The sequence below is a fragment of the Sapajus apella genome, unplaced genomic scaffold, assembly GCF_009761245.1.
Source record: "Sapajus apella isolate SASKATOON/1434 unplaced genomic scaffold, GSC_monkey_1.0 scaffold79, whole genome shotgun sequence".
Taxonomy (NCBI): domain Eukaryota; kingdom Metazoa; phylum Chordata; class Mammalia; order Primates; family Cebidae; genus Sapajus; species Sapajus apella.
The window spans coordinates 10032651-10057598 of record NW_022437019.1 but is presented as its reverse complement, the minus strand read 5'-3'; the positions used below and the strand labels follow the sequence as shown (position 1 = coordinate 10057598).

At 47.2% G+C, this 24948-nt stretch overlaps 1 protein-coding gene across 2 annotated transcripts; it reads right to left on the bottom strand.

Moving 5' to 3' along the window:
* C1QTNF2 (C1q and TNF related 2) lies at positions 1 to 24475 on the bottom strand. 2 transcript variants are annotated; one of them, XM_032252746.1, is made up of 4 exons: positions 24201 to 24475; positions 7632 to 7747; positions 7174 to 7426; positions 1435 to 2224 (listed from the first exon to the last, which is right to left on the bottom strand). In XM_032252746.1, exons 1-4 carry the CDS (start codon positions 24313 to 24315, stop codon positions 1611 to 1613), a joined length of 1098 nt encoding a protein of 365 aa, XP_032108637.1. In that variant the 5' UTR covers positions 24316 to 24475; the 3' UTR covers positions 1435 to 1610. The 2 variants fall into 2 exon arrangements, with proteins under 2 accessions (XP_032108638.1, XP_032108637.1); XM_032252747.1 differs by lacking the exon at positions 7632 to 7747 and having other exon boundaries at positions 1 to 2224.
* Positions 24476 to 24948: the final 473 nt, after the last annotated feature.

The following is a 24948-nucleotide window of genomic DNA, read 5'->3' as shown; positions in this document are numbered from 1 at the left end:
GTTAATTTAAATAAATCCCATTTTTTTTCTGGAGATGACCACTCCTCGCGGAACCATCCCGTGCAACGTAACGTGTCCCTGAGTATCTCACTAGACGAGCAGCCAGAGAAAGCTGCTAGGGAGCAGTAGCTCCAACCGAAAATTCTCTCCAGCAATCTTTCCGTGGGGCTCTCTGAGTAACTGCCTTTTTTTTTTCTCCTTGAGACAGAGTCTTACTCTGTCATCCAGGGTGGAGTGCAGTGGCATGATCTCAGCTAACTGTAACCTCAGACCCCTGCGTTCAAGCAATTCTCCCGCCTCAGCCTCTCCAGTAGCTGGGATTACAGGCATGCACCACCATGCTTGGCTAATTTTTATATATATATATTTTTTAGCAGAGATGAGGTTTTGTCACGTTGGCCAGGCTGGTCTCGAATTCCTGACCTCAAATGATTAGCCCGAGTCAGCCTCCCAAGGTACTAGGATTACAGGCGTGAGCCACTACGCCCAGCCAGCACCTGCCACTTTTACTGTGGCTTCTTAAGCCTTCAGATCCCTGTACTGGAAACACCTGGGCTTGGGGTGAGAGTCATTTGGGTGGAATCCATTCCTGCCATCTTAGAGCAGCGGTTCTCAGGCACATGTGCATATCCTGGTGTATCTCATTCACTGAGAAGCGGGCCTGCGAAAGATTAACTAATAATAAAGTGCTCAAATCTGTGGCCGACTTGACTCAAGCATTGAGCAGATTCAAGATGATCTGCTTATCAGCGTTACGCTCACTTTGCATTCTGATAAGCCTTTGTAAGCGGAGTGAGCTCTGCCAAGGTCTGGGAGGTTCTGTATTACCTTCCAGCCTCACGCCTCATTCCTCCCTTCTCAGTTCTGACCTTGGCCTCTCCCTCTTTCCTGTCAAGGTCTTTGCACTTACAGAGCCTTTTGCTGGGAGACCTCTTTTCCAACACCTTTGCATACTCTATCTTCTTCTTTCGAACTCAGCTCAAAAACGGAACTTCGCCAGATACTGAGTTAGAGGAGTCTTAAGAGACTTCGGGGAAGGGAGGTGAGAGGCTGGAAATAGTTTGTTCCTTGATCTACATGGAGGTTCAAAGGTGTGCACATAAGTAAAAATTATTTGCTGAGCTGTCAACTTAAAATTTGGAGAGTCACTGTATGTAAGTAAACCTAAAATGTCAAAATCTAAAAAAACCAAAAAAAACACAGATGTCTACCTCTTCCCTGTCTCCTGTTATTCCTGTTACTCTCAACCATGGCATGTTCATGTCTGTGCTGCCATAATATTATCTGCTCGTTTATTTGTAAATTGTGTCTCCTGCTAGAATGTAAACCCCATGAGGACAGATACTCTGTCTTGTCCACTGCTGTGTCTTTCAGAGAATAACATAGTGCCTGTTATGCAGCAGATACTTTAAAAAGAAGTGAATAAGTCGATAGTTGGATGAATAAAAAGGTTTGGATTTAATGATGGGGAATAAAAGAGGGAGAGGAGGTCAGCTTGAGGCTAGAACCGCTCACTCGACACCCCGACCCCAGCCTACAGTTGAGGGGTCTTGCTCTATAAGTCCAAGTCCAGAAGCTTGTTCCCTGCCTGGAGGGCGGCCCTGGTGTGTCTATACCTCATTGGGGTCATCCTGGTCGGCATAGATGAGGAAGCCTGTGAAGAGGCTGTCTGTCCAGTAAGGGTCGTAGAAGAGCCCATTCTGCTCTGAGTAGAAGATCTGTAGCCAGACTTCGTCACCCTGCTTGAGAGCCAGGATGGTGGAGCCCGAGGCCACATCGTGGTTGCCGGTGTTGGCATCAAAGGTCCGGATGCGGTACTGGCCGTTGTGGACCAGGCCGATGGCCAGGTGCTTGTTGGCCAGCGTGATGTCGTAGGTGAAGTAGTAGATACCAGGCACGCCGCAGACAAACTTGCCACTGGAAGCATTGTAGTGGCCACCCTCGTTCATCAGAATCTTGTCAAACTTGATGGGCAGCCGCTCCCGTGGGTAGCTCTTGGTCACCGCCACCGAGAAAGCTGACTTGGTGTGGCCACTGCCGCAGCTGCATGGGCCTGGGAGGCCTGGCTCCCCCTTCTTGCCCTTGGGCCCCTTCTTGCCTGGTATGCCATGCTTCCCGGGGGTACCACTGACCCCCTTGGGGCCACGAGGGCCAGCCCGCCCAATGGCCCCAGCTTTGCCCTTTGGTCCTGGCTTTCCCCGGTTACCTGTCCGGCCAGGTGGACCTGGAAGACAGAGCAGCTGGTGTTATGGAGGATCGTCACAGACCTATGCAGAGGTGTACGCCTTGGCTTCCCATCCTTGGAGAAGGAGTGCTTGGGTAATGGAAAGAACAAGACGGCTTTGGAGGCACATAGAAGTGGGTATAAATCCCAATGCTAGCTATGAGGAAAATGGAAATCATGATACTAACCTTCAAGAATCACAGTATATCAGGGCAAAAAGAATAACTTGTAACAGTTCACACCCTTTCCTTCTCCTGTTTTCTAAGGGTCTGGTCTGTCTGCCAGATCAATCCTTCCATCGGCTGTGCTGGTAGTGGGCTGAGAACTGGAAAAAGCCTCTTGACTTCAACATGCTGACCTTAGTAAAATCCCTGCCTAGTGCAAGTGAGCCCTGCCCACGAGTACAAGGATTTTATTGCGACATTGATTATAATAGCAAAAAATAGGAACAACTAAATGCCTATCCAAAGGGAAATAATAAAAAAAAATTATGGTTCATCCATACTGTGGATTTCTATGCAGGACTTAAAAAAAAAAGGAGAGTTACGTGTGCTCTATGAAACCTTCTCTAACATACACTAAGAGGAAAGAGAAGGTGGCCAAACCTTTTATGTTAAAAGGCAGCCAGGCTGCGCATGGTGGCTCATGTCTGTAATTCCAACATTTTGGGAAGCTGGGGCTGGAGGATCGCTTGAGGCCAGGAGTTTGGGACTGGGAAATGTAGTGTGACACTGTCTCTACAAAAAATACCAAAATTAGTCAGGCATGGTGGCATGTGCCTGTAGCCCTATCTACCTGGGAGGCTGAGGTGAGAGGATCCCTTGAGCCCACGAGTTCTGGTTTACAGTGGGCTATGATTGCGTCACTGTATTCCAGCCTGGGCAACAGAGTGAGACCTTGTCTCTAAAGAATAAGAATTAGAAAAACAAAAGGAATCCACAATGCTAAATATTTCTACACCCATTTAAACATCTGGCCTATAGCAAACATTCCCTAAATTCTAGCTAGCATTCCCTGCAGAACAATTCCCCCAGTTGTGTTTTCCTTTAGAAGACTTTTTGGTGTTTCATACTCATATTTCATAAAATATACATTTCTTTCAAAACACCATTTTTGGCTACTGATTGTATAAAATCAATTTAATTTATGTCCCCTTAACTCAGTACAACATTTTCAACAAAACCTATATGGATAACAATTTGAGTTCACTTGACACAAGGTTGTTACAACCATATGAACTGGGTGATCAAGGAAGAATGTTTCAGGCATTTTACATCCTAACAAGGTACTTTGTTTCTTACATGTATGCATGTAGGCATTTCACTGTGTTTTAGAGCTTTGAGTTAATCTGTAATGCATCTAAATTTTTCCTATTTTACATAATTCAGAAATGGGTTTCCAAATTGCATTTTCTTACGGAACATTTATTTTCAGGAACAGATTGCTTATATTAGGCGCCTGACAATGCCTGGTATTGTTAAACACACATAAAAACACCAGGAAAGATACACACCTAACCAATTAATAGTGGTTACATCTGGAGGGTGAGGGGAGGAGAAGGGGTAGTAATTAAGGAGGACTTTTGTTTTATGTGTATTGTTTGAATATACTACAATAAGACTGTATTTGTATATTACTCATATAATTAAAAATAAATAAAAAGAATGGGAAAAAATAAAAGTAGGAAAAGTCACAAAGCTATTCCTTGAAAAAATGAAAATAAACAAAAGGTGGGAAAAACGGCCAAGAGAAGAGGAGAGACAGAATTTTATTTTTTTTAAGAGACAGAGTCTCACCCTGTTGCCCAGGCTGGAGTGTGCAGTGGCCCGGTCCTAGCTCACTGGAACCTCAAACGCTTGGGCTCAAGTAATCCTCCTGCCTCAGCCTCCTGAGTAGCTGAGACTACAGGTGCACCCCAGCACGCTTGGTTAATTTTAAAAGTTTTTGTAGAGGCACGGATCTCCCTATGTTGCCCAGGCTAGTTTCGAACTCCTGGCCTCCCAATCCTCTTGCCTCAGCCTCCCAAAGGTCTGAAATTACAGGCGTGAGCCACCACACAGCCCCCAAGTCATTCTGAATTGGGGTTTTTGGTGGGAGACAAATAGGTAAGAAAGCTTACCAGGAAGTTCTACCATGTATTATATAATGTGGTTCCCGCTTCACTATCTTTTTTTGAGAAACTTCAGGAAAAGCTGCCTTTACTCTTCTGGAGGTGGATTTGAGTGTGTGGTGATGTGTGGGTGGTTGGATGTTATCCTGAATTGGCTCCAGGGTGACAAGCTTTGTCTGGGTTATATGTGCTGGGACTCTCCCAACACTGCCTTCCTTGGTGTGGTGGTTTCCTTCTCTGCAGAGACTCAACACATAGCAGAAGAGATGACCAAAGGCAGCCCCAGTACATGGCAGAACTTCCTGGTAAGCTTTATCTATTTGGGGAAAAGTCAACAGCAGAGACTCTGTCCCTCAGGATCCATAGGCAAATTTCAGGGAAAACTCTAGCTGGCCTGCTTGGAGCACATGTCCAGAACTGAGCCTACCGTTGTGGTCAGGAAATTGGATACTGTGACACCAGTGCCCAGCAAGCTGGATGACCTCCCCAAGTCAGAGGTATCATCGTTACTTTTTTTTTTTTGAGACAGAGTGTCACTCTGTTGCCTAGGCTGGAGTACAGTGGTACAATCTCAGCTCACTGCAATCTCCGCCTCCTGGGCTCAAGCAATTCTCCTGCCTCAGCCTCCCGAGCCTCTGGGACTATAGGCGCACGCCACCACGCTCAGCTAATTTTTATAATTTTAGTAAAGACGGGGTTTCACCATATTGGCCAGCCTAGTCTGGAACTCCTGACCTCGTGATCCACCTGCCTCAGCCTTCCAAAGCGCTGGGATTACAGGCGTGCGCCACTGTGCCTGGCATGATCATTACTTTTATACTGATATCCTGGGGGGAGGCACTTTGGAAGGAATTAGTTTGATGTGGTAGGAAAAGGCCTGGATTTGGAGTCTGCCGCTTATGGGGGCTCAACAAGTCAATTACAGGGTGACTAACATTTATTGTATGTCTGCACTGAGACTGGTGCTTCACACATTGTTTTATTTCATCTTTACAACCCTGTGAGACAGGTGCTATTTTTATTCATATTTTAGAGATAAGGAAACTACGGGTTGGAGAAAGTTTAAGTAGTTTGCCAAAATGAGCGTCCAGGTTTGTTTCCAAAGTTCATGTTCTTGCGGCGATGACATTTTGCTCTCAACTGAGTCACTCTGACTCTCAGTATCCTCATCTGTAACATGGGGAAAATAAGAATCCCTCTGGCACAAAATATGGATGGTCAGATGGGCAACATGCTTAAAAGTGCTTTATCAATATTAAAATGCCATACAAATAAAAATTATTAAATTTCTCCACTGCTTAAAATGTAGACTTAGGGATGCTGCTGACACTGAAAAGTGCTTGGTTGCTGGGGTGAAAGTTTGGAGACATAAGGAATGTCACAATGGAAAGGTCTGTAGAGTATACCCATTCTGTTTGCCATCTGCCTGGCATCCCTTCCTTTGGGGAGCTGCCCTTCACCATTTCATTTCATATGGTCCTGGTGGGGCTGTCAGTCACAATGACTGACTGCCCTCACCACCCACTCACACACATGCAGGGGTGGGCACATGAGCCTGTCCTGCAGATGGCAGCACCTCACCTCCTTGGTCAAGGGAGTTGGTCCAGGATACACATGTGGCCAAGAAGAATTGGCTGTTCTGAGATTTGCTCTGTGGATGAAGCCAGGAAGATGTGGGCCTGTAGCCAGCAGTTGCTATTTCAGAACTTCCAGCCTTTGTGAGGATGCAACAATCACAGAGAAGCAGAGCTCTGACAATGATATTTGAGCTCCTAGACTCAGCTATTCCTGGAGCTCTGCTCTTGGACATCTCAGTTTTGTTTTTTGAGTTTTTTTTTGAGACAGGGTCCTGCTCTGTCGCCCAGGCTGGAGTGTGGCAGCGTGATCTCAGCTCACTCAACCTCTGCCTCTCCGGTTCAAGCTATTTTCCTGCCTCAGCCTCCACAGTAGCTGGTATTACAGGCACATATCAGCACACTGGGCTAATTTTTTGTATTTTTAGTAGAGATGGAGTTTTGCCATGTTGGCCAGGCTGGTCTTGAATGCCTGGCCTCAAGTAATCTACCCACCTCGGCCTCCCAAAGTGCTGGGATTATAGGTGTGAGATGCCGAGCCTGACCTGACGTCTCAGTTTTATGAGTGAATACATTCCATTTGGGACTATAAATTGGGTTTCTGTCACTTGCAATCATCTAGAGTTCTGAGTAATATTTTGGGAGACTTTTCCAAAGTCACTTAGCAACTCAAAGGTGCACCCGGGGCAGGAGCACAAGATTTGATACCCATTGTTCCTTTCAGAAGATACTGCTCTGAGGCCAGGTGCCGTGGCCCACGCCTGTAATCCCAGCACGATGGAAGGCCAAGGCAAAAACAAAAACCAGAACTGATTCCAATAGCTGAGCTCCAGGAATACCTGAGTACAGGAGCTAAATATTGTCAGGGCTTTGCTTCTCCTGAGGTCAGGAAGTTGAGACCAGCCTGGCCAACATGGTGAAACCCCATCTCTACTAAAAAAAAAAGAATACAAAAATTAGCCAGGTGTGGTGGGGTGCACCTGTAGTCTCAAGTACTCAGGAGAACTGCTTGAACCTGAGGTTGGGGAGGAGAAAGGTTGCAGTGAGCTGAGATCACACAACTGCACTCCAACCTGGGTGACAGAGCGAGCCTCTGTCTCAAGAAAAAAAAATATATGTATATACTGCTCTGTTTATAAGGAAACAGTAATTTGATTTATAATGAAGAAGATTAATACTAGTTTTATTAACCTTACAACCCCCCCACCAATGCCAGGTGGCTGTCAGCCAGGTGGGAACAAGAGGAGCAGGTATAGGCCTCTTACCTTCCTCTCCGCTGTCCCCCCGGTCTCCATCTTGGCCGTCTTGGCCATCTTTGCCAGGAAAGCCCATTCGTCCCATCATTCCTGAGGGCCCTGGGGCTCCTGGGGGGCCGGGTGGGCCCTGGGGGCCAGGCAGGCTGCAGACCAGTTGAGGGGAGCCTTTCCGGAAGTCCCTGCGAGCAAAGGCTCCAAGCAGTGGGTCAGCAGCACAGGGGAGGGCACAGGCCAAGAGCATCCAGGGGATCATGGTGGTCACCTGTGGGAGGCAAGAGAGCTGTGACAGGTGAGTGTGGCCACCAAGCTGACCTGGGGCTGGTCAGAGGGGATGCAGAGGAGGAGGCATGGGGATACACTCAATCGGGTTTTTGTCTCTTGCCCTTTCCTGCATCGCATACAAGTAGATGTGATATGGACAGAGTCGTCATATCTTGAGGACATATTTGGGTGAGTGGAGTCATTACCCAGAATATACTTTGAAGGGGTCTTGGGGGTGAGGCACTCATCATCAGCCCATCATCCTCCAGAGTGGCTGAAATGGATGCAGGATTATGACCCAGAGACTGACGACTGGGAGGAGCTGTGAATGGAGAGAAATGATCCATGGTTTCATCCAAACATATGGCATGAATAGAACGTTAGAGTTTTACAAGGGTAGAAATGCTCGAATTGTAGGTGACTTTGCAACTAATCTGCTTTTCGCGGGAGACTCAGGGTTGCACATTAGGAGAGCTGGAGGATTCAGTTACTGAGTGGAGGTCAACCATCACCTGAGCAACCCCAGCAGGCCATGGTGGCAGCTCCTCCCCCAGCGCTTCCTGTGTGCCAGGCATGTGCTAAGCACTTTCCACTCATTACTTGATCTGCATAATGCCCTTACAGAGTAGATATAGGGGAGGAAATGGAGGCTCAGAGAAGTTGGGCAATGTGTCTACATCACGCTTGTCCAACCCAGGGCCTGTGGGCCACATACGCCCCAGAATGGCTTTGAATGCAGCACAAATTTTGTAACTTTCTTAAAACATCATGAGATTTTTTTTTTGCAATTTTTTTTTTTTAGCTCATCACCTATCGCTAGTGTTAGTGTATTTTATGTGTGGCCCAAGACAATTCTTCTTCCAATGTGGCACAAGGAAGCCAAAAGACTGGACGCTCCTGGTCAATATCACGTGATTAATAGATGGTAGGGTTAAGGTTTGAACCAGGCTGTCCAGATCCAGGGTCTGTGCCCTCCTGTCCCAGGCTAGACCGTGTCCTTAAGACTGATGGCAGCAATGGCACAATCCTACTGGAGAACAGTGTGCTATGCACCTGGAGGTATCTACTTACTCCCTGCCTTCACTGTGCATACGCAGAAACTAAGACCCAGAGCAGAAATAAGCAACTTGCCCAAGACCTCTCAACAAATCAGTTCCGTTGATTTGTAATCAATAGCCTCTCTCTCAAGAATGAAACCAGGAGGGGGAACATTCCAGGCATGACTTCCTGCCATGGCGATGAACTATGAAATGGTAACTTGCTTTGTAACCTTAGGCAAATCCTTTTCCCTCTCTGGGCCTCAGTTTCCTCACCTGAACAACAGGGGCTGGGCTGGAGCAGTGGTTCCTAAACTTCAGTGTACGTCACACTCACCTTGAATGCTTGTTAACACACAGGTTGTTGGGCCTTACCCCCAGAGTTTCTGATTTATTAGTTCTGGGGTGAAGCTGTGCAATTTGCATTTTTAAATTTTTTTTATTTTTTTTGAGATGGAGTCTCACTCTTGTTGCCCAGGCTGGAGTGCAGTGGTGCGATCTGGGCTCACTGCAACCGCCGCCTTTTGGGTTCAAGCGATTCTCCTGCCTCAGCCTCCCAAGTAGCTAGGATTACAGGCATGTGCCACCATGCCCAGCTAATATTTTTGTATTTTTAGAGATGGGGTTTCACCAGGCCCGGGAAATATTTTTGTATTTTAGAGATGGGGTTTCACCATGCTGGCCGTGCTGGTCTGGAACTCCCGACTTCAGGTGATCCGCCCGCCTCATCCTCACAAAGTGCTGCGATTACAGGCATGAGCCACTGTGCCTGGCTGGCAATTTGTATTTTGAATAAGTTTCCCAGCGATGCTGCTGATGGTGGTCCAGAGACCTTGTTTTGGGAACCACTAGAATAGGGTTCCTTCCAGCCCTGATGCTGAGCCTTTCAGACTTCCATCTATTCTCTTTCCAGATACAAAGTTGGCTTCATAGTTCTCGCTCAGCCTGTGGCTAGCCAGTCAGAGCCTTTGAGTATTAGGGGATCCTCGGCAGCTATGGTCCTGGTTGCATTGCTCAGGCATTGACCTCTGGAACTCAGTTTTCCTTCAGGCCTTCGATCTCCTTTCCCTTCAGACTCTGCTTGGCCCCTGGCTATTGGAGCCTGTCCAGGCTTTTGGGCTGCCTCTGGCTGCTCCCCTCAGAAACAGGCTAACTATATCTCTCCTCCTGCCCCCTCCAGGATCTTTAACCCTGGAAACAGATGCTGAAGGGAAGGCCTGGACTTGCAGAGAAAGGAAAATGTTTTTTTTTTTTTTTTTTTTTTGAGATGGAGTTTCGCTCTTGTTACCCAGGCTGGAGTGCAATGGCGCGATCTCCGCTCACCACAACCTCCGCCTCCTGGGTTCAGGCAATTCTCCTGCCTCAGCCTCCTGAGTAGCTGGGATTACAGGCACACGCCACCATGCCCAGCTGAATTTTTGTATTTGTAGTAGAGACGGGGTTTCACCATGTTGACCAGGATGGTCTTGATCTCTTGACCTCGTGATCCACCTGCCTCGGCCTCCCAAAGTGCTGGGATTACAGGCTTGAGCCACCGCGCCCGGCCAGGAAAATGTTTATTGCCCACATCGCAGCAGTGTTACAATCACAGGGCCCAATATGGTCACTCCCAAAGAGCCTGCAAAAGGCCCCCGTGGAAAAGACAGCTTTAAATGTCTGCCAGGCACAGAGATGCAGAGCAATCTAGCCCCTCCCCGGTCATGGAACATATAGAAATCCACCTCCCGTCCCTGTACCTCCCCTCCCTTCAACCTGGAAAGAGGTGAGCTGACAAGCGGAGCAGATGGCCTTGCCTGTTTCACACCTTCACTGAGGCAGCAGGGAGAAACCTCACTTTCTAACGGAAATTGAGGTGTGGGTTGCCTGGGAGTGGAGACTGCAACCGGGGGATGGGTAGCCCCTCACTGACTAAATTGTAAGTCGGGAGGGGTAGGCAAAAACAAGGATGCAGCTTGATTGTATTTCTGATATCACACTTGCTCAACTTAGGTTGCGTAAATAATAGTAGAGATGGTAGGCAGATACGGCAAACATCACGGAAATGTTGCCTGAATGACAGGTGCTTTTGGAAAACTATGGCCTAGACACTCCCCAGGCCCTGTGAGTCACCATCTCTTTCCCTTGTCTACTTGATGAGAGTCTTGGAACACTGGTTGGCCCTATTTGTGAGCTGCAGCACATCTGGGACCCCCAGAATAGAAACTGAATTTTTAATGCAAGTTCGAAATGATTTGGAAAGTTTCAGTCTACAAACATTTTGCAGTAGGGAGAGACGGAGGCAGGAAGTGGAAGCGAGTCTTTGAGGCAGATGAGAATCCTGCAAACAGCTAGCTGAAGACAGGCAGAAAACAGCCAGACGAGAGAGAGGGAGAGAAAGGGAACCATCTGCCACAGTTGACAACTCCCCTCTCTCTTCTGACCTCTGTGCCCAGCCACACAGGCTCCACCAGCGGAAAGGGGATTTGCTCTCTTGCCCACAAAGGTCTTGCACCAGCTTCTCTGGACAAAGAGGGAATTCCTCTCTGTGAAAGCCGGTTCGAGGCAGTCCCTAGTGTCTGGGTGGAGGGGTGTGTGTCTGGGAGGAAGGATTTTCTGAGCTGGAGTCTGAAGGCTCCTGCAACCCCAGAGGAGTCCTGGCAGCTCGAGCCAGGAACTGTTTTGGAAATAAAGGCGGGGAGACTAGATTCTAGTTCCAAACCCAAAGGGAGGGAGGGAGAGGAGAGTCTCCTTGCCTCCACAGCACCTCCAAGGAAAACAAGCCTCCAAATAGCTCTGGTCCCAGCCTGTGCCTTGCCCCACCCTCACCTCAGTCTCTGCACCATGGTCTTGAGAAAGCCTGGGGGCAGGGTGCTTAGAGGGGCACTAAGGCCCCAAGGAATCCAGGCAGGTTAACTTTTCCCGGGCCTTTCTTTAAATTAATTTTTTTTCTTTTTGGAGATGGGGGTCTTGCTCTGTTGCCCAGGCTGGAGTGCAATGGTGCAAGAGCTCACTGTAGCCTTGAACTCCTGGGCTCAAGTGATCCTCTTGCCTCAGCCTCCTGTCCCAAGTAGCTGGACCTACAGGAGTGTAGGCCACCACCCTCAGCAAGGACCTTTTAAATCCATTTAGAATCACGAACTTGGGGAGGGCCTCAGGGAACCATCAAATCCAGTTACAGATGGGGAAACCAAGGCAGAAGCAAACTGACCTTATTACACACCTACGATGTTTCAGGCACCATGTGAAGCCCTATATCTGCATTACTTTTTTCTTCTTCTTCTCACTTTGTTGCCTAGGCTGGAGTGCAGTGGTGTGATCTCGGCTTACCGCAATCTCCACCTCCAGGGCTCAAGTGTTCCTCCCTTCTCAGCCTCCCGAGTAGCTCGGAATACAGGAGTGTGCCACCATGCCCAGCTAATTTTTGTATTTTTTGTAGAGATGGGATCTAGCCATGTCACCCGCCGGTCTTGAAGTCCTGGACTCCAGTGATCCACCCATCTTGGCCTCCCAAAGTGCTGGGATTATAGGCATGAGCCACCGCATCCAGCCCACTGCATGGTTTTATTTGAAGCTTACCTAAGCCCTATGAATGCAATACACTTACAGTCCCATTTGTTTCAGAGGAAGAAACAGATACTCCAAGAAGTGAAGTTATTTACCCAGAGTCACACAATCAGGGATTAATAGAGCTGGTGTCCAAACCCATGTCCGTGTGTCTCTGAAGACTATGCTTAATCCACACCACCTTGCTTCTTGCCCCTGCCATTTCCCCCCATTTTATAGAAGACACAGAAACTAGGAGATGCTAATTTACTTATGTTTACACAACTAGTTAGTGGCAGAAGTTATATTTGAACTTGGGTTTGGCTGACCCTAGTACCCAAATGCTTTCCATTATGTCAGCATTTCTTAGATTTTTCCTCTTAAATATCCCACATTACAGAAAAGACCTTGAAGCATATGCCAAAACCACACACACCAATAGAGAACTCTCTTTGATGCCCTGTGTGTTATTTTACAATTTGTACACAAACACACTACATGACTTTGAAAATGTACAAGTAGCTGGGTGCAGTGGCTCACACCTATAATCCCAGCACTTTGGGAGGCTGAGTTGGGCAGATCACCTGAGGTCAGGAGTTTGAGACCAGCCTGACCAACATGGAGAAACCCCGTCTCTACTAAAAATACCAAGTTAGCCAGGTGTGGTGAGGCATGCCTGTAATCCCAGCTACTTGGGAGGCTGAGGCAAGAATTGCTTGAACCTGAGAGGTTGCGGTGAGCCGAGGTTGTGGTGAGTCGAGATCACGCCATTGCACCCCAGCCTGGGCAACAAAAGCAAAACTCCTCAAAAAAGAAAGAAAGAAAGAAAGAAAATGTACAAGCGATGCTTTTTCTCTCTCCAGGTGCTGGAGTAAATCAATGTTTCAGGAAAACCTCCTGTCCTTTGAGAGGCCCATACTTGAATTAGACAAGGTGATGAGAGGCATGGAGGGGACAGCCTCCTGAGCCCTGGGTCCCCATCATAAGCCCCTTTGGTGTGTTAAGGTGGGTGTTTCCAAGGCCTGAGCCAAAAGATCAGGGTGTATTCCCCAAGACCCTCCAGTAGATGCTGGCTTAAACAGCAAACATCAGAACCCCTGCCATGGCTTACAAGGCCCCAAATGACCTGGCTCTAGCCTCTGCCCCAACTTCAGCTCCTCCCTGGCTCCCTCGGCTTCTCTGGCCCAGCATCCCCCCCTCCCACCCCACCTACCTTTTCCAGGCCAAGCTCCATTCAGCCCCAAGACGCCAGCCACTCCACCAGTAACTTCACGGCTCCACCCTCTTGGTGTGCTGGCTCTCCATCTGCTGAATTTCAGTTGAAATACCACTTCCTCCAGGCATTCCCTGGCATGCCCTCTCAGCGAGCGTCCACTTCCTGCAAGCTCCCTTTTTCCAACTCCTCGTTTCTTTTCCAGCAGTGGAAAGCACTCACTCATATTTACGTTATTTGGTTGCCTCCCCCATATGTCTCCAGTAAAATGTAAGCTCCATGAGAACAGGGACCCCAGCTGGAACCTGGCTTCAAACTTCCTCACACACAGTGGGTGTTCAAGAAATACTTGCTTAATGAGTAAGTGTTGGAGACTTGGACTCTGCCCTCAAGAAAATTCACAGCGAATAGAAAACCAGTGGCTGAAATCCAGAAGAGAGGGCACTGACACCCCTTGATACAAATCAGTTCTTTTTCCCCCTCCTTTTCTTACCCAGAACAGATCAAATCCCTCCTTCCTTTTGACCCCCTGCAGTACAGGGGCTAAGTCCTTCTCTCTCTGGCCCCTAGGGTGGGCTGGCCTTGCAGAATGCCTTACATATAGCAGGTGATCCATAGATAGCTGTTCAATTAACCAGAGGAGAGGTATTAGTCCTTTCTCACTTTTAAGAAAACAGTCTCAGTTCCTAATTTGACCTTTCTGGGGGTGGGAAGGTGCTTTTTGAATATGGAAGCCTTCATTACAGCCTTTCTGCTGAAAGGATAAAAAATATTAGTTGGTTCAACCCCAGAAATGGAATCATGGCGTACTGAACTTGGATAAGCTTTTTTCTTTTCTGTTTTAGATGGAATCTTGCTCTGTCACCCAGGCTGGAGTGCAGTGGCATGATCTCGGCTCACTGCAACCTCTGCATCCTGAGTTCAAGCAATTCTCCTGCCTCAGCCTCCCCAGTAGCTGGGACTACAGGCACCCGCCACCACGCCCAGCTCATGTTTTGTATTTTTTGTAAAGACGGGGTTTCACCATGCTGGCCAGGTCTTGAACTCCTGACCTCATGATCTGCCCACCTCTGCCTCCCAAAGTGCTGGGATTACAGGTGTAAGCCACTGCACCCGACTGAATTTGGATGAGTTCTTTCATCTGCCCAGTCCCTGGGCTTCTCACCTCACTATTAAGTAGCTAATGATTCATCAACACGTATGTTCTAGAAAAGCTCTAGGAGCTAAAGTGCCACAGCCCGGCTGTACTGTCAGGAAAGTGTTCCTCCTGCCCCCCCAGCATGGCCCCCTGGTTTATTCCCAAGGGCCCTCTGCCCAGACTGTGATGTGAGAAGGGCCAGAAGTAGGGACATGGGCTTCTCACTGATCCTTCTTGAGCTTATCTGCCAGTGGAAGCTCCAGGAATACTTGTCTGGGCCTTGAGCAAGCCTGCTAGGCCTGGGAGCCGAACAATCTCCCCTTGCAGATTGGAAGATGTAAATCACGCGCAAATTAATCTGACCTGTTGGTTGTCAGATTCTGACACACCGACAAGCAGTAGTGGCATTTAACTCTGTGGTTAAGAGCCACAGAACACCCAGCCACTTGCTCCCTCAACTATGCAATGAAAATAATAGTATACCTGCCTCAGGGAGTTAGTGTGAGAAACAAGTGAAGGAATGCATTCAAAGATTCTACCTAGCCCAGTGTTTGACCCTTTGGAGGAGAAAGTGGCTGGCTGAAGCACGGTTGGAAAGAACTGTGCCTAAAATGCCTCCAATCCTTAACTGCCTCCAGGAAGCCCTCAGGTAGTGCCAGTCTCATCCTTCAAGTCTCAGGTCTCCTATCATCGCTGCAGAGGGGCTTGCCCTGATCATGTGATCCAAAGCATTCCACTCACCCTGCGTGTGCTCTTATACCATCCTGTTCTTTCAAGGCCTTGGCCCAATTTGTGATTATGCATTTGTTTGCTTCTTGGCTTGTTAACTCTCTGGCTCTTTCCCCGGAATGGAAGGTCTAGGAAAGTATGGGCCTGCACGTCGTTCTCTGTTGTGCTGCCAGAGCCTAGCGCAGCGCATGCATAGAGTAAGTGCTCAGCGCACAGCTGCTGAACAAACTGGAATGAACTAGTCACTCCTACTGAGACAGGAATAATCCAGGATGATCATAGAAGAATAAAAATTCCAGGCAGAAGTTTGACATGACTAGAGGCTATAGGCCAATAAGACCCTGAAAAACAGGGTGTGGACCAAGCTGGCGAAGACCCACTGGACCCAACATGGTGATAGATTTGACCTAGGTTTCACCTAGGACCTCTGTATACCCTCATCAGTGTATTCAATCACACATTCAGCAATGCCACAGCAGCTCTGAGAACAGCCATATTTGGTGTAGAAATGGGTGGCACTACAGTTCTGGGAAATCTCCACCTTTTTCCAGGAATTTTCATGAATATTCCACCCCTTGGTTAAAGAAACTCATAAAGATAGAAACTCCAAACCCCTCTGCCCAACTCTCTCTTGAGTATGCTCACACCTCCCTTTCCTGAGGGTGTACTTTTTTCCCGTGCACTAAATCTCCACACTTTCACAACTTCCTGACTCATCTGTGAATTCCTCCTTGAGATGGTGTCAAGAGCCTACATACTGGCCGGGGTGGAGGTCCAACTGGCATTTGAGCACCTCCCCAGCCCAACAGCATTATTATAATTTATAAAACAAGGGGATCACAAGGGTCTCAATAAACATGTGGATGACAAAGCCTCACTTGGCTACTGAGGAAAACCCAGTGCAATGATTGGGCTTGGATTCTAAAGACCGGGGTGCCAGTCCTAGTTTTGTAACTTACTAATCATGTGACTGTGAAAAAGTCATTTAATCTTATCTGGGCCTTCATTTCCTCACCTGTAAAATGGAGAAATTAACGTTTGTCCAATCTGCCTTACAGGGTTATTCAGATAATCAAATAAAATAGTGGATTTGAAAACAAAACATGATACAAAAGTTAGAGCTATATTTAAAATTGTAATTGTCACCAATTGCAACTGAGACCTCATCCTGGGTGGAGGAAGACACCCAAATCTCACCCAGCAGGGCAATTCTCCCTGTGTTTGGCATTAAAAGGAACAGGCTTGCTTGCAGATGAAGCTCACGGAAAGTTTGCTTTGATGGGAGAATAGAATACTATAATAAAATATACTCCATGCCCTCTCTGAATTCCAGGAAGTAAATTGGAAACAGTCCTCTCCAGCTTCTCTGAAAAGCTTAAGAGACGCTTTGGAGGAGAAAGCGGCTGGCTGCCGCTCCTCACACAGTGCACACGAAATGTCCCCTCTCTCCAGATTTCAACATCAGTGCCCATCTGGAAATTGTCCAGAATCCAGAGTGTAAATACAGAGGCTTAAAAGTCATGGGGCCCACTTGCCAGGATGCCTCAGAAAATATTTGATCTTCTCTTTTCTCTCTTTCTTTCTCCCCATTTCTGGCTTAGCCTAGAAACAGAGATCCAAGGACACACCATGATCTAAAAAGGTCTCGGAAGCCAGGGCTTTGTCTGAGTGAGAATTCCTGAAAGCACACAGGAAATCAGCCTGTGTGTTAAAGCTGAAGAATTGTATCTTCTAATATATGCACGCCCAGCCTTTACAAAATGACAAATGTGGTGTATAACGTGGTGGGCAGTGGAGCCCGCCCCTGTGGGCCCTGGCCTGCTGCACCTCTGAGCCTCAGCTGCCTCCCCTGCACAATGAGGGCAAGAGTCAGGCCTGGGGGTGGCTGAAGACAGAGCCATCAAGCTTTGGCACTGTCTGCAGCTGTTTTCTGCCATGTGGAGACCAAGCACTGCTGTGGGAGAGGAGAATGCAGCAGCTGTGCGAGATGTGAGGGGGAGACACGGCAGCTGAGGGTGTTCACATCCCTGTGTGGCATCCCTAGGGCCAGTCTCCACGTGCCTGACCACAGTGGTGGGGGAGTGGGTGTGAGCAGCACGGCCCAGTAGGAAAATGACGCAAGTCACACGTGTCAGTTTAAGTTGTCTGGTAGTCATATTAAAAAAGCAAAAAAGAAGCAGGTGAAATTAATTTCAGTGCTATTTAGCCCATGATTTCCCAAATATCATATTTCAGCAAGTAATCACCATAAAAATTAATGAGACATTTTACATTCTGAAGTTAGTACTACGTCTTTGAAGCCCAGTGATGTATTTCACACTTGCAGCCTATCTCAATTCAGACTGGCGCATTTCAACTGTTCAACAGCCGCATGGTGGCTTCTATAATGGCCCCAGCATAGCCGCGTGAGTTCAGATGCCATGAACTAGCTACAGCACCTTCACACATTATTTAATCTCTCCTCTTCAGTCTCCTCCTCTCCAGCATGAACACAATCATAATAGAACCTACCTTAGACAGTTGTTATGAGGATTTAGTGTTTCCAGAATAAGGCCTGGCATATGGCAAGAGGCATGAAAACATTAGCTTCTATTATTTTATTATTTCTTGCCCTTCTGAAAATCAAACAAGATAATGGATGTTGAATGTAATGATACAAGTTTGAAGACCTTGTTTAGAATTGTAATTGCCACTAACCGCAGTTGAACTAACAAAAACCAGTCCTGATCTCCCACCCTGAGTCCTGCAGCATTTCAGGTAGGGACTCCTATATCTTCTCACAAATTCCCATTCTCATTTAAGTTAGCTTGAGTTATGGTTCTGTCAGGTATTACAAAAATAAAACAAAACAAAACCCTGCAGAGGCTGGGCCTTTGTTCCTGCCCTGCTGTTTCGGCTCTGAGGGAAGGATGGTGTGTCCACGACTCTGAGCCATCTGGCGTGTCCATGCTCCATAATACAAAGACCAGGGAACAAGTGGGATGGTGCTTATCTCACCAAGTGACAGGGCCAAATGGGGTATCAGGTGTGCATATGTGCATGTGTGCATGATACTGTGGCTTGGCACATGGACACCCAATAAATAGTATGGTTTATTATTATTGCCTTTGTGGTCAGACACCAGAGATTTGGAGGCGAAAAGATGTGGATGCCATTCCTGTAGGGCCCCTGTGAGCCCTAGAACTACTGGGCAGATTTTAACTATCTGCTTATCCTGAGCATCCAGCTGCACACCTGTGAGACCAGGAAAGAAAATCAAGCCTCACTCTGCTTTTCCTTTGTAATAGGTGCTCCAACAGCGTCTAGATGTAACAGCGTCCAAGACCAGGCAGGTGGCAGGGAAAGAAATTTTGGGGCTAGACAATGATCTCTGGGAATGACATAGAAGGGACCATACTTGAAGATCTAAGAGCTGAAGGAAGGGAAATGAATTCTGAACTTTGAAGGGGTCAGGGAGAAAAAGCTAAGTTTTCCTTGACTTTTCTGGGTGAACTCAAGAACTTCCATGGAGTCATTTCTGGTCAGGCCTTGATGGGCCTCCAGGGTAGCCCTAAATATCTGATATAGGGCCAGGCACAGTGGCTCACATCTATAATCCCAGCACTTTGGGAGGTTTAGGTTGGGGGATCACTTGAAGACAGGAGTTCGAGACCAGACTGGGCAACAAAGCGAGACACCCCCCCCCACCCCCACCCCACCATCTCTACAGAGGAAAAAAAAATCAGATACAGGCCCTTAGAGAAGTACAGAGCTGGTCTGGTGGTTAATTCATTTTCTAGCTGTTTGATCTTGGGCACATTATTCAATATCTCTAGGCTTCAGTTTCTTTGTCTGTAAAATGAGAAAAATAATGCTGTATGGTCTTATTTTAATTTGAATATTTATTGTTTCACTTATGTGTGAAATCTGAAATAACCCCAACATCCCAAATTAAAGGCTGTCAAGAATCTTCCAAGGTTGTGGATTGTAAATTGTAAACTGTGGCCAGGTGTGGTGACTCATGCCTGTAATCCTAGCACTTTGGGAGGCTGAGGTGGGTCGATCATCTGAGGTCAGGAGTTCAAGACCAGCCTGGTCATCATGGTGAAGCCCCATCTTTTTTTTTTTTTTAAATTGTAAACTGTGTTTATGCTATAGCCACATGATAGCACTGTCCTAACAGGTAATCAGAAATATCTACCGTTCTTCAGCAGGTGAGGTATTTTTTTAAAAAATTTTACTTGCATAGGTTATTGGGAAACAGGTGGTGTTTGGTTACATGAGTAAGTTCTTTAGTGGTGATTTGTGAGATTGTGGTGCACCCAACACCTGAGCAGTATACACAGCACCCTATTTGTAGTTTTTTATCCCTCACCCCCTTTTCACCCTTTCCCCCTGAGTCCCCAATGTCCATTGTGTCATTCTTATGCCTTTGTATCTGCATAGCTTATCTCCCGCTTACAAGTGAGAACATATAATGTTTCGTTTTCCATTCAGCAGGTGAGCTTCTAATGACACCAGTTTTGAATTATTTGAGGTCTTTAGGAATGCCTCCCTTGAGTAATTTGACTGTTCACACCTCTCTTATAGAGTAGTTGTGAATATTTAATGAAATAATGCAGCAACCCGCCCACAGTAAGCACTCAGTAACAGTAGTGTTTTTTTGATACAATAATCATTCCTGAGAACAAAGAGAGAGATGATGCAATGGGAGAAGGTTATTATACTCATGAGAATAAATCAGCAGACCTGGGTCTGCTGTTTCCTCATCTGTAAATTGGCTGTACCTGTGAGGAGCTGAACATTTGTAAGCTTTGGCATCAATGACAAAGTTGAAGATGAAGGCAGTTATAATGGCTGATGCAATTTAATAGCTTGGCATGAATGCTATAGATGCCCGTTTTTCTACGGGTGTGCCGTACTTTAAACAAGATTGGAAAATTCAGATTTAGTCATTCAATGATTAGCTTTTAACTTTTTGTTAATATTACAATGTGCAGGCTGAGTATGGCGGCTCACACCTGTAATCCCAGCACTTTGGGAGGCCAAAGCAGGTGGATCGCTTGAGCCCAGGAGTTCAAGACCAGCCTGGACAACCTGGCAAAACCTCATCTCTACAGAAACTATGAAAATTAGCTGGACGTGGTGATGCATGCCTGTAGTTCCAGTTACTTGGGAGGCTGAGGAGGGAGAATCGCTTGAGCCCAGGAGGCAGAGGCTGCAGCGAGCAGAGATAGTGCCACTGCACTCCAACCTGGGTGACAGAGCAAGACATTGTCAAAAAAAAAAAAAAAAAAAAGAATAAAAAATGTGCAAAGACTGTCTGAGAAGGATTAAAAAGCTATGAAACATGCCCTTGCCAGTGAGGAAATGATAGCCCAGACAAGCAGGGATCGGTCCAGCTTACCGGCGGCCTCACGTGGATCACAGAATACTCTGTACTCCGTACTGCATACTTTTGGTTTTGGGTTTTGAATTTTAAATTGTTGCCAATGTAAAACTTGGGAGATTTTACGTTTAACATCGGCGTTTGCTGCTTTTCTGGAGCAGCAGAAGGCTCTGGCAGCATTGAGCCTGCGTTTGGGCAGGTCACCAGGTGGCTGCCCTTTGAGACAAGATATTACAAGCTGACTTGTGTCTCCCCAGAATTCACACATTGAAGTCCTAACTCTCAGGTTCTCAGAATGGGACTGTATTTAGAGATCAGACCATAACAAGGGTAATCAAGGTAAAATGAGTCATATGGGTGGGCTCTAATCCAGTATGACTGGTGTCATTATAAGAAGAGGAGATCGGGACACAGACACAGAGTGACAACCATGTGAAGACACAGCAGATGGCCACCTGCAAGCCACAGAGAGAGGCCTCAGAAGAAACCAACACTGTGGACACCTTGATGATGGGCTTCCAGCCTCTAGGATCATGAGAAATACATGTCTATTGCTGTAGCTCCCCAGTCCGTGTATTGTTATGGTGCCCCACGCTGACTAGGACAAAGAGCCTGAGTTCTTCAGTGTCCACAGTCCTCACCACTCCCAAATGTCATGCATCCCACTCCTGTACACATTGTTCACAGCCTCTGTCGGTATCTGGGTTTGCAACCCCTGATCCAGAGGAAAAGAGTGATGATGCTCCATGTATGTTGTGTGTTCTTATTTCAAAGTTCTGATGTTCATATCTTCTTTAATTCTCCCCACACTTCTAGGAGGCTGATACTGTCATCTCCACTTGGCAGAAGAGAAAACAGAGCTTGGAAAAGGGAAAAATGATTTTTCCTAGGTCAGAGGGTGGAACTCTGACCTAGGAAAAGTTCAGAGTGGGGTGGAACTCAGGCCTGCTGGCTCGGGGCCCAGAGCTCATGTTCCTTTACCATGGCCCCTCAGCTAGCAGGGGAGTTACTAACAAGGCAGAGATGTGTATGCATATGTGTATGTCTGTTATAGAAGTAAGCTATTTATAGAAGTGAACAAATCCAGGGGAAGGTTATTTGCTGGAAAAAATATTTGGCACAGAATTCCTTTCAAAAGAAAAGCTAGAATAGAATATAATTAAGGGAAGTTTGATTTATGCAAGAGTTCAGCTCAGGGAGGCAAAGTAAGGCGGGCAGGCCTTTGACCTGGAAGATGGAGTGGCTGTGAAGCTGTGGGTGTGGAGAGGACTCTCTTACCCCACAAAGAACATTCAGGAGCAGGAAGCATCAGTGACTGAGACTGCCGGAGAGATTCTCCGATCAGCAGGGTCAGGATAAGAAAAGGAATAGAGAGACAGGGGAAAAGAACAGGGAGGTTTGCATAGAAAAAGTGACATCTTGGATGAATATTCCATAGAGACAGAGTGGCTTCAAAGATGACTCCAGCCTTGTGAAAAGTAGTCTCAGTTCATCCATACAATGACACAGTATGACACCATTAGAAGAACAAAGTAGGCCTGTATATGCAGATATGAACATGGAGAAGACACACTATTAAGTGAAAAAATCAAGTTGTACCATGGAACGTAAAGTATGATTCTCTTTGAGTTAAAAAAAAAAAAAATGACCAGGTGTGGTGGCTCATGCCTGTAGTCCCAGCATTTTGGGAGGCTGAGGAGGGTGGATCACGAGGTCAGGAGATCGAGACCATCCTAGCTAACATGGTGAAACTCTGTCTCTACTAAAAATACAAAAAATAGAAAAAATTAGCTGGGTGTGGTGGCACGCAGCTGTAGTCCCAGCTACTTGGGAGGCTGAGGCAGGAGAATCGCTTGCACCTGGGAGGCAGAGGTTGCAGTGAGCCATTGCACTCCAGCCTAGGCGACAGAGCAAAACTCTGTCTCAAAAACAAAACAAAACAAACAAAACCCAGCACAAATACAGTGTGTGTGTGTGTGTGTGTGTGTGTGTGTGTGTGTGTATGTATATATATATGTATATGTGTATATATATATGTATATATGTATACACATATATATACACACAGAGGGGTTGGAGAAATAATTTCTGAAAAGACACAAAATCTTGTTAAAGGGGTTACACCTTTCAGGAGGGAGTGTGTGGATTTTTACTTTTCTTTTCTTTTTCTTTTTTTTCTTTTTTTTGAGACGGAGTTTCGCTCTTGTTACCCAGGCTGGAGTGCAACCGCGCGATCTCGGCTCACCGCAACCTCCACCTCCTGGGTTCAGGCAATTCTCCTGCCTCAGCCTCCTGAGTAGCTGGGATTACAGGCACGCGCCACCATGCCCAGCTAATTTTTTGTATTTTTAGTAGAAACGGGGTTTCGCCATGTTGATCAGGATGGTCTCGATCTTTTGACCTCGTGATCCACCCGCCTCGGCCTCCCAAAGTGCTGGGATTACAGGTGTGAGCCACCGCACCCGGCCCTAATTTTCACTTTCTACCTTTTTGAACTGTCCGCATTTCTTACGATGAGTATCGTTACTTTTACAACATTTAAAACAAAAGGTAACCCTAAGGTTTAAGGATTGGAAGACAGGTAAGTGTGGTTTCCCTGCTAGGAGGTGGAGAGAAGTCAGACATTTGGCAGGAAACAAATTCTGCAGTGAATCTGATATGTTAGAATGAAGGGCTCTAGAGATTTTGGAAACGTGTGGAGAGTCTGAGGAGTGGGCAGTTGAGAGCAGGAGTAATTGATATAATTACTCCCGATGACAGAATAAAGTAGAGAATGGTGCAGAGGGAGGGCAAACATAAGGATGTGAGAGGACAGATTTTTAACAATGCTAACTGAGCACCAGCCCTGGGTTGACCTATGTAGGACATTGGCTATTATTATTGCTAGTTCAGCATGGTGGAAGCACAGGGTCTCTGAGAGATGGCCAGCCTAAGGAAGGGACCCCTGAAGAGTTCCAAGCACGGCAGTTTTGTGGTCAAGGAGCAGCGAAGGATCACAGTGAGGCTGTGCAAGAGACTCATGGTGTCAGAGGAGAGACCTGGGCTGGGAGACTGTTAGGGGCCATTGCAATTGTTCAGCTGAAAAGTGAGATCCTAGAAAGGGGCAGCAGCAGTGGGGATGGAGAAATAAGAACAAAGCATATTAAGACAAGTAGTTTAGGGGGAGGAAGGAGAGTGAAGAGAGTCATGAAGCACTGGATACAAATCTCTGCCTGACGTTCAATACCTTTTGAGCTCAGTTTGACAGTCTGTATCATATATTTAAATAAATGTGACAATTAAATGAAATAATGCATTCAGTAAATGTTAACTGTGACTGTTAGCTCGGGTATTGGACTCAAACGTACCAGACTTCAAGTCCCTTTTTCATCAGTTACTACCTGTGCAACCCTGTTGAAGTCATTAATGTCTCTGAGCCCAGTTCCTGTTTTGTAGACAGGGATAATCTGTTGTCATGAAAATGAAAGAGCGCAAGTAAAGTGCGGGCAGGACTTGGCACAAAGTAGGCGCTCAATACGGGTATGACTACTGTAACCGGTAAACCACTGGGCACGGAGCCTGGCATAGAGTCAGGACTCCAAACATGTTAATTTGTATTATGACACAGAAGGCAGCAGTGAGAGGCAGGAGTGAGGGAGCTGCCCAGCCCGCAATGAGGGCGCGCTGGCAGCTCTCCCGCCTTCGCACCCCGCCCCGCCCGCAGCAGTGCGATCCTCCTCCTCCCGCGCGCACTTCCCGCCCCTCCCGACCGCGGTGCGGGACACTCACCCTCGCGGCTGCCCGCCACGTCCCGGGGCGTCCGGAGCAAAGAAGCTCTCGGCGGCGCTCCACGTCCCTGCTTTCCTCCGCGGCGGCAGCCGGGCCGAGAGCTGGCCCCAGGCATAGTTTTCCCATCCCGTCATGGGCGGGAGAGCCTTCCTCCCGGTCACGTGGGCTGGCCCGCAGCGCAGCACTCTCTTTTTAGCAGCTGTTTGGAAAAAAACTTGCAGCGCTGATGACAACTCGGGTGTGTCGATGCATCTCTGCGTGTGTAGAGCTTGTTAGTGTATTTGGAGGTTTTGTGGGCCAGAGTGATCAGACTGATGGATTCCCACGTGTTTATAAAGGTGTGCATGTACTTGAGTGTGATGATAAATCGTATATATGTGTTTAGTTATGTGTGTGCATACGTACATTTATTAACATTTTCATCAGGGCTGTTCGGTGTATCCACACATGCATGCGCATGTCGAAGATGGCAGCTCGGTGTGTAACTGGAGTGCTCATCAGCGGCTGGACGTACACCGCAGTGGCTAGACATCTGTATGTGGGGTGCATGTTTAAATGTGTGTATGACTGTACAGTGGCTCATTCTGTGTGTTGATTTGTATGCATGCCTTTGTGTGGATTTTGTCTGGAGTGTGCACATATGCAATAGTGTGAGTGAGTGCCCCTGTGTCCTAGCCCTCATTTCTCCCCTCCCCAGCAAGTGAGGCTTCACTGGTCTCACTCACTCTCTGGCCCAGCCTCAAGTCAT

What these genes read in the sequence shown, in the direction of transcription:
- C1QTNF2 (XM_032252746.1), bottom strand. Translation starts at nt 24,315, where the DNA reads ATGCCTGGGGCCAGCTCTCGGCCCGGCTGCCGCCGCGGAGGAAAGCAG. An exon ending in CGTGGCGGGCAGCCGCGAGG is followed by an intron (nt 7,748 to 24,200) that starts GTGAGTGTCCCG and finishes CTCCATTCACAG; the next exon opens with CTCCTCCCAGTCGTCAGTCT. An exon ending in GGGGGACAGCGGAGAGGAAG is followed by an intron (nt 2,225 to 7,173) that starts GTAAGAGGCCTA and finishes TCTGTCTTCCAG; the next exon opens with GTCCACCTGGCCGGACAGGT.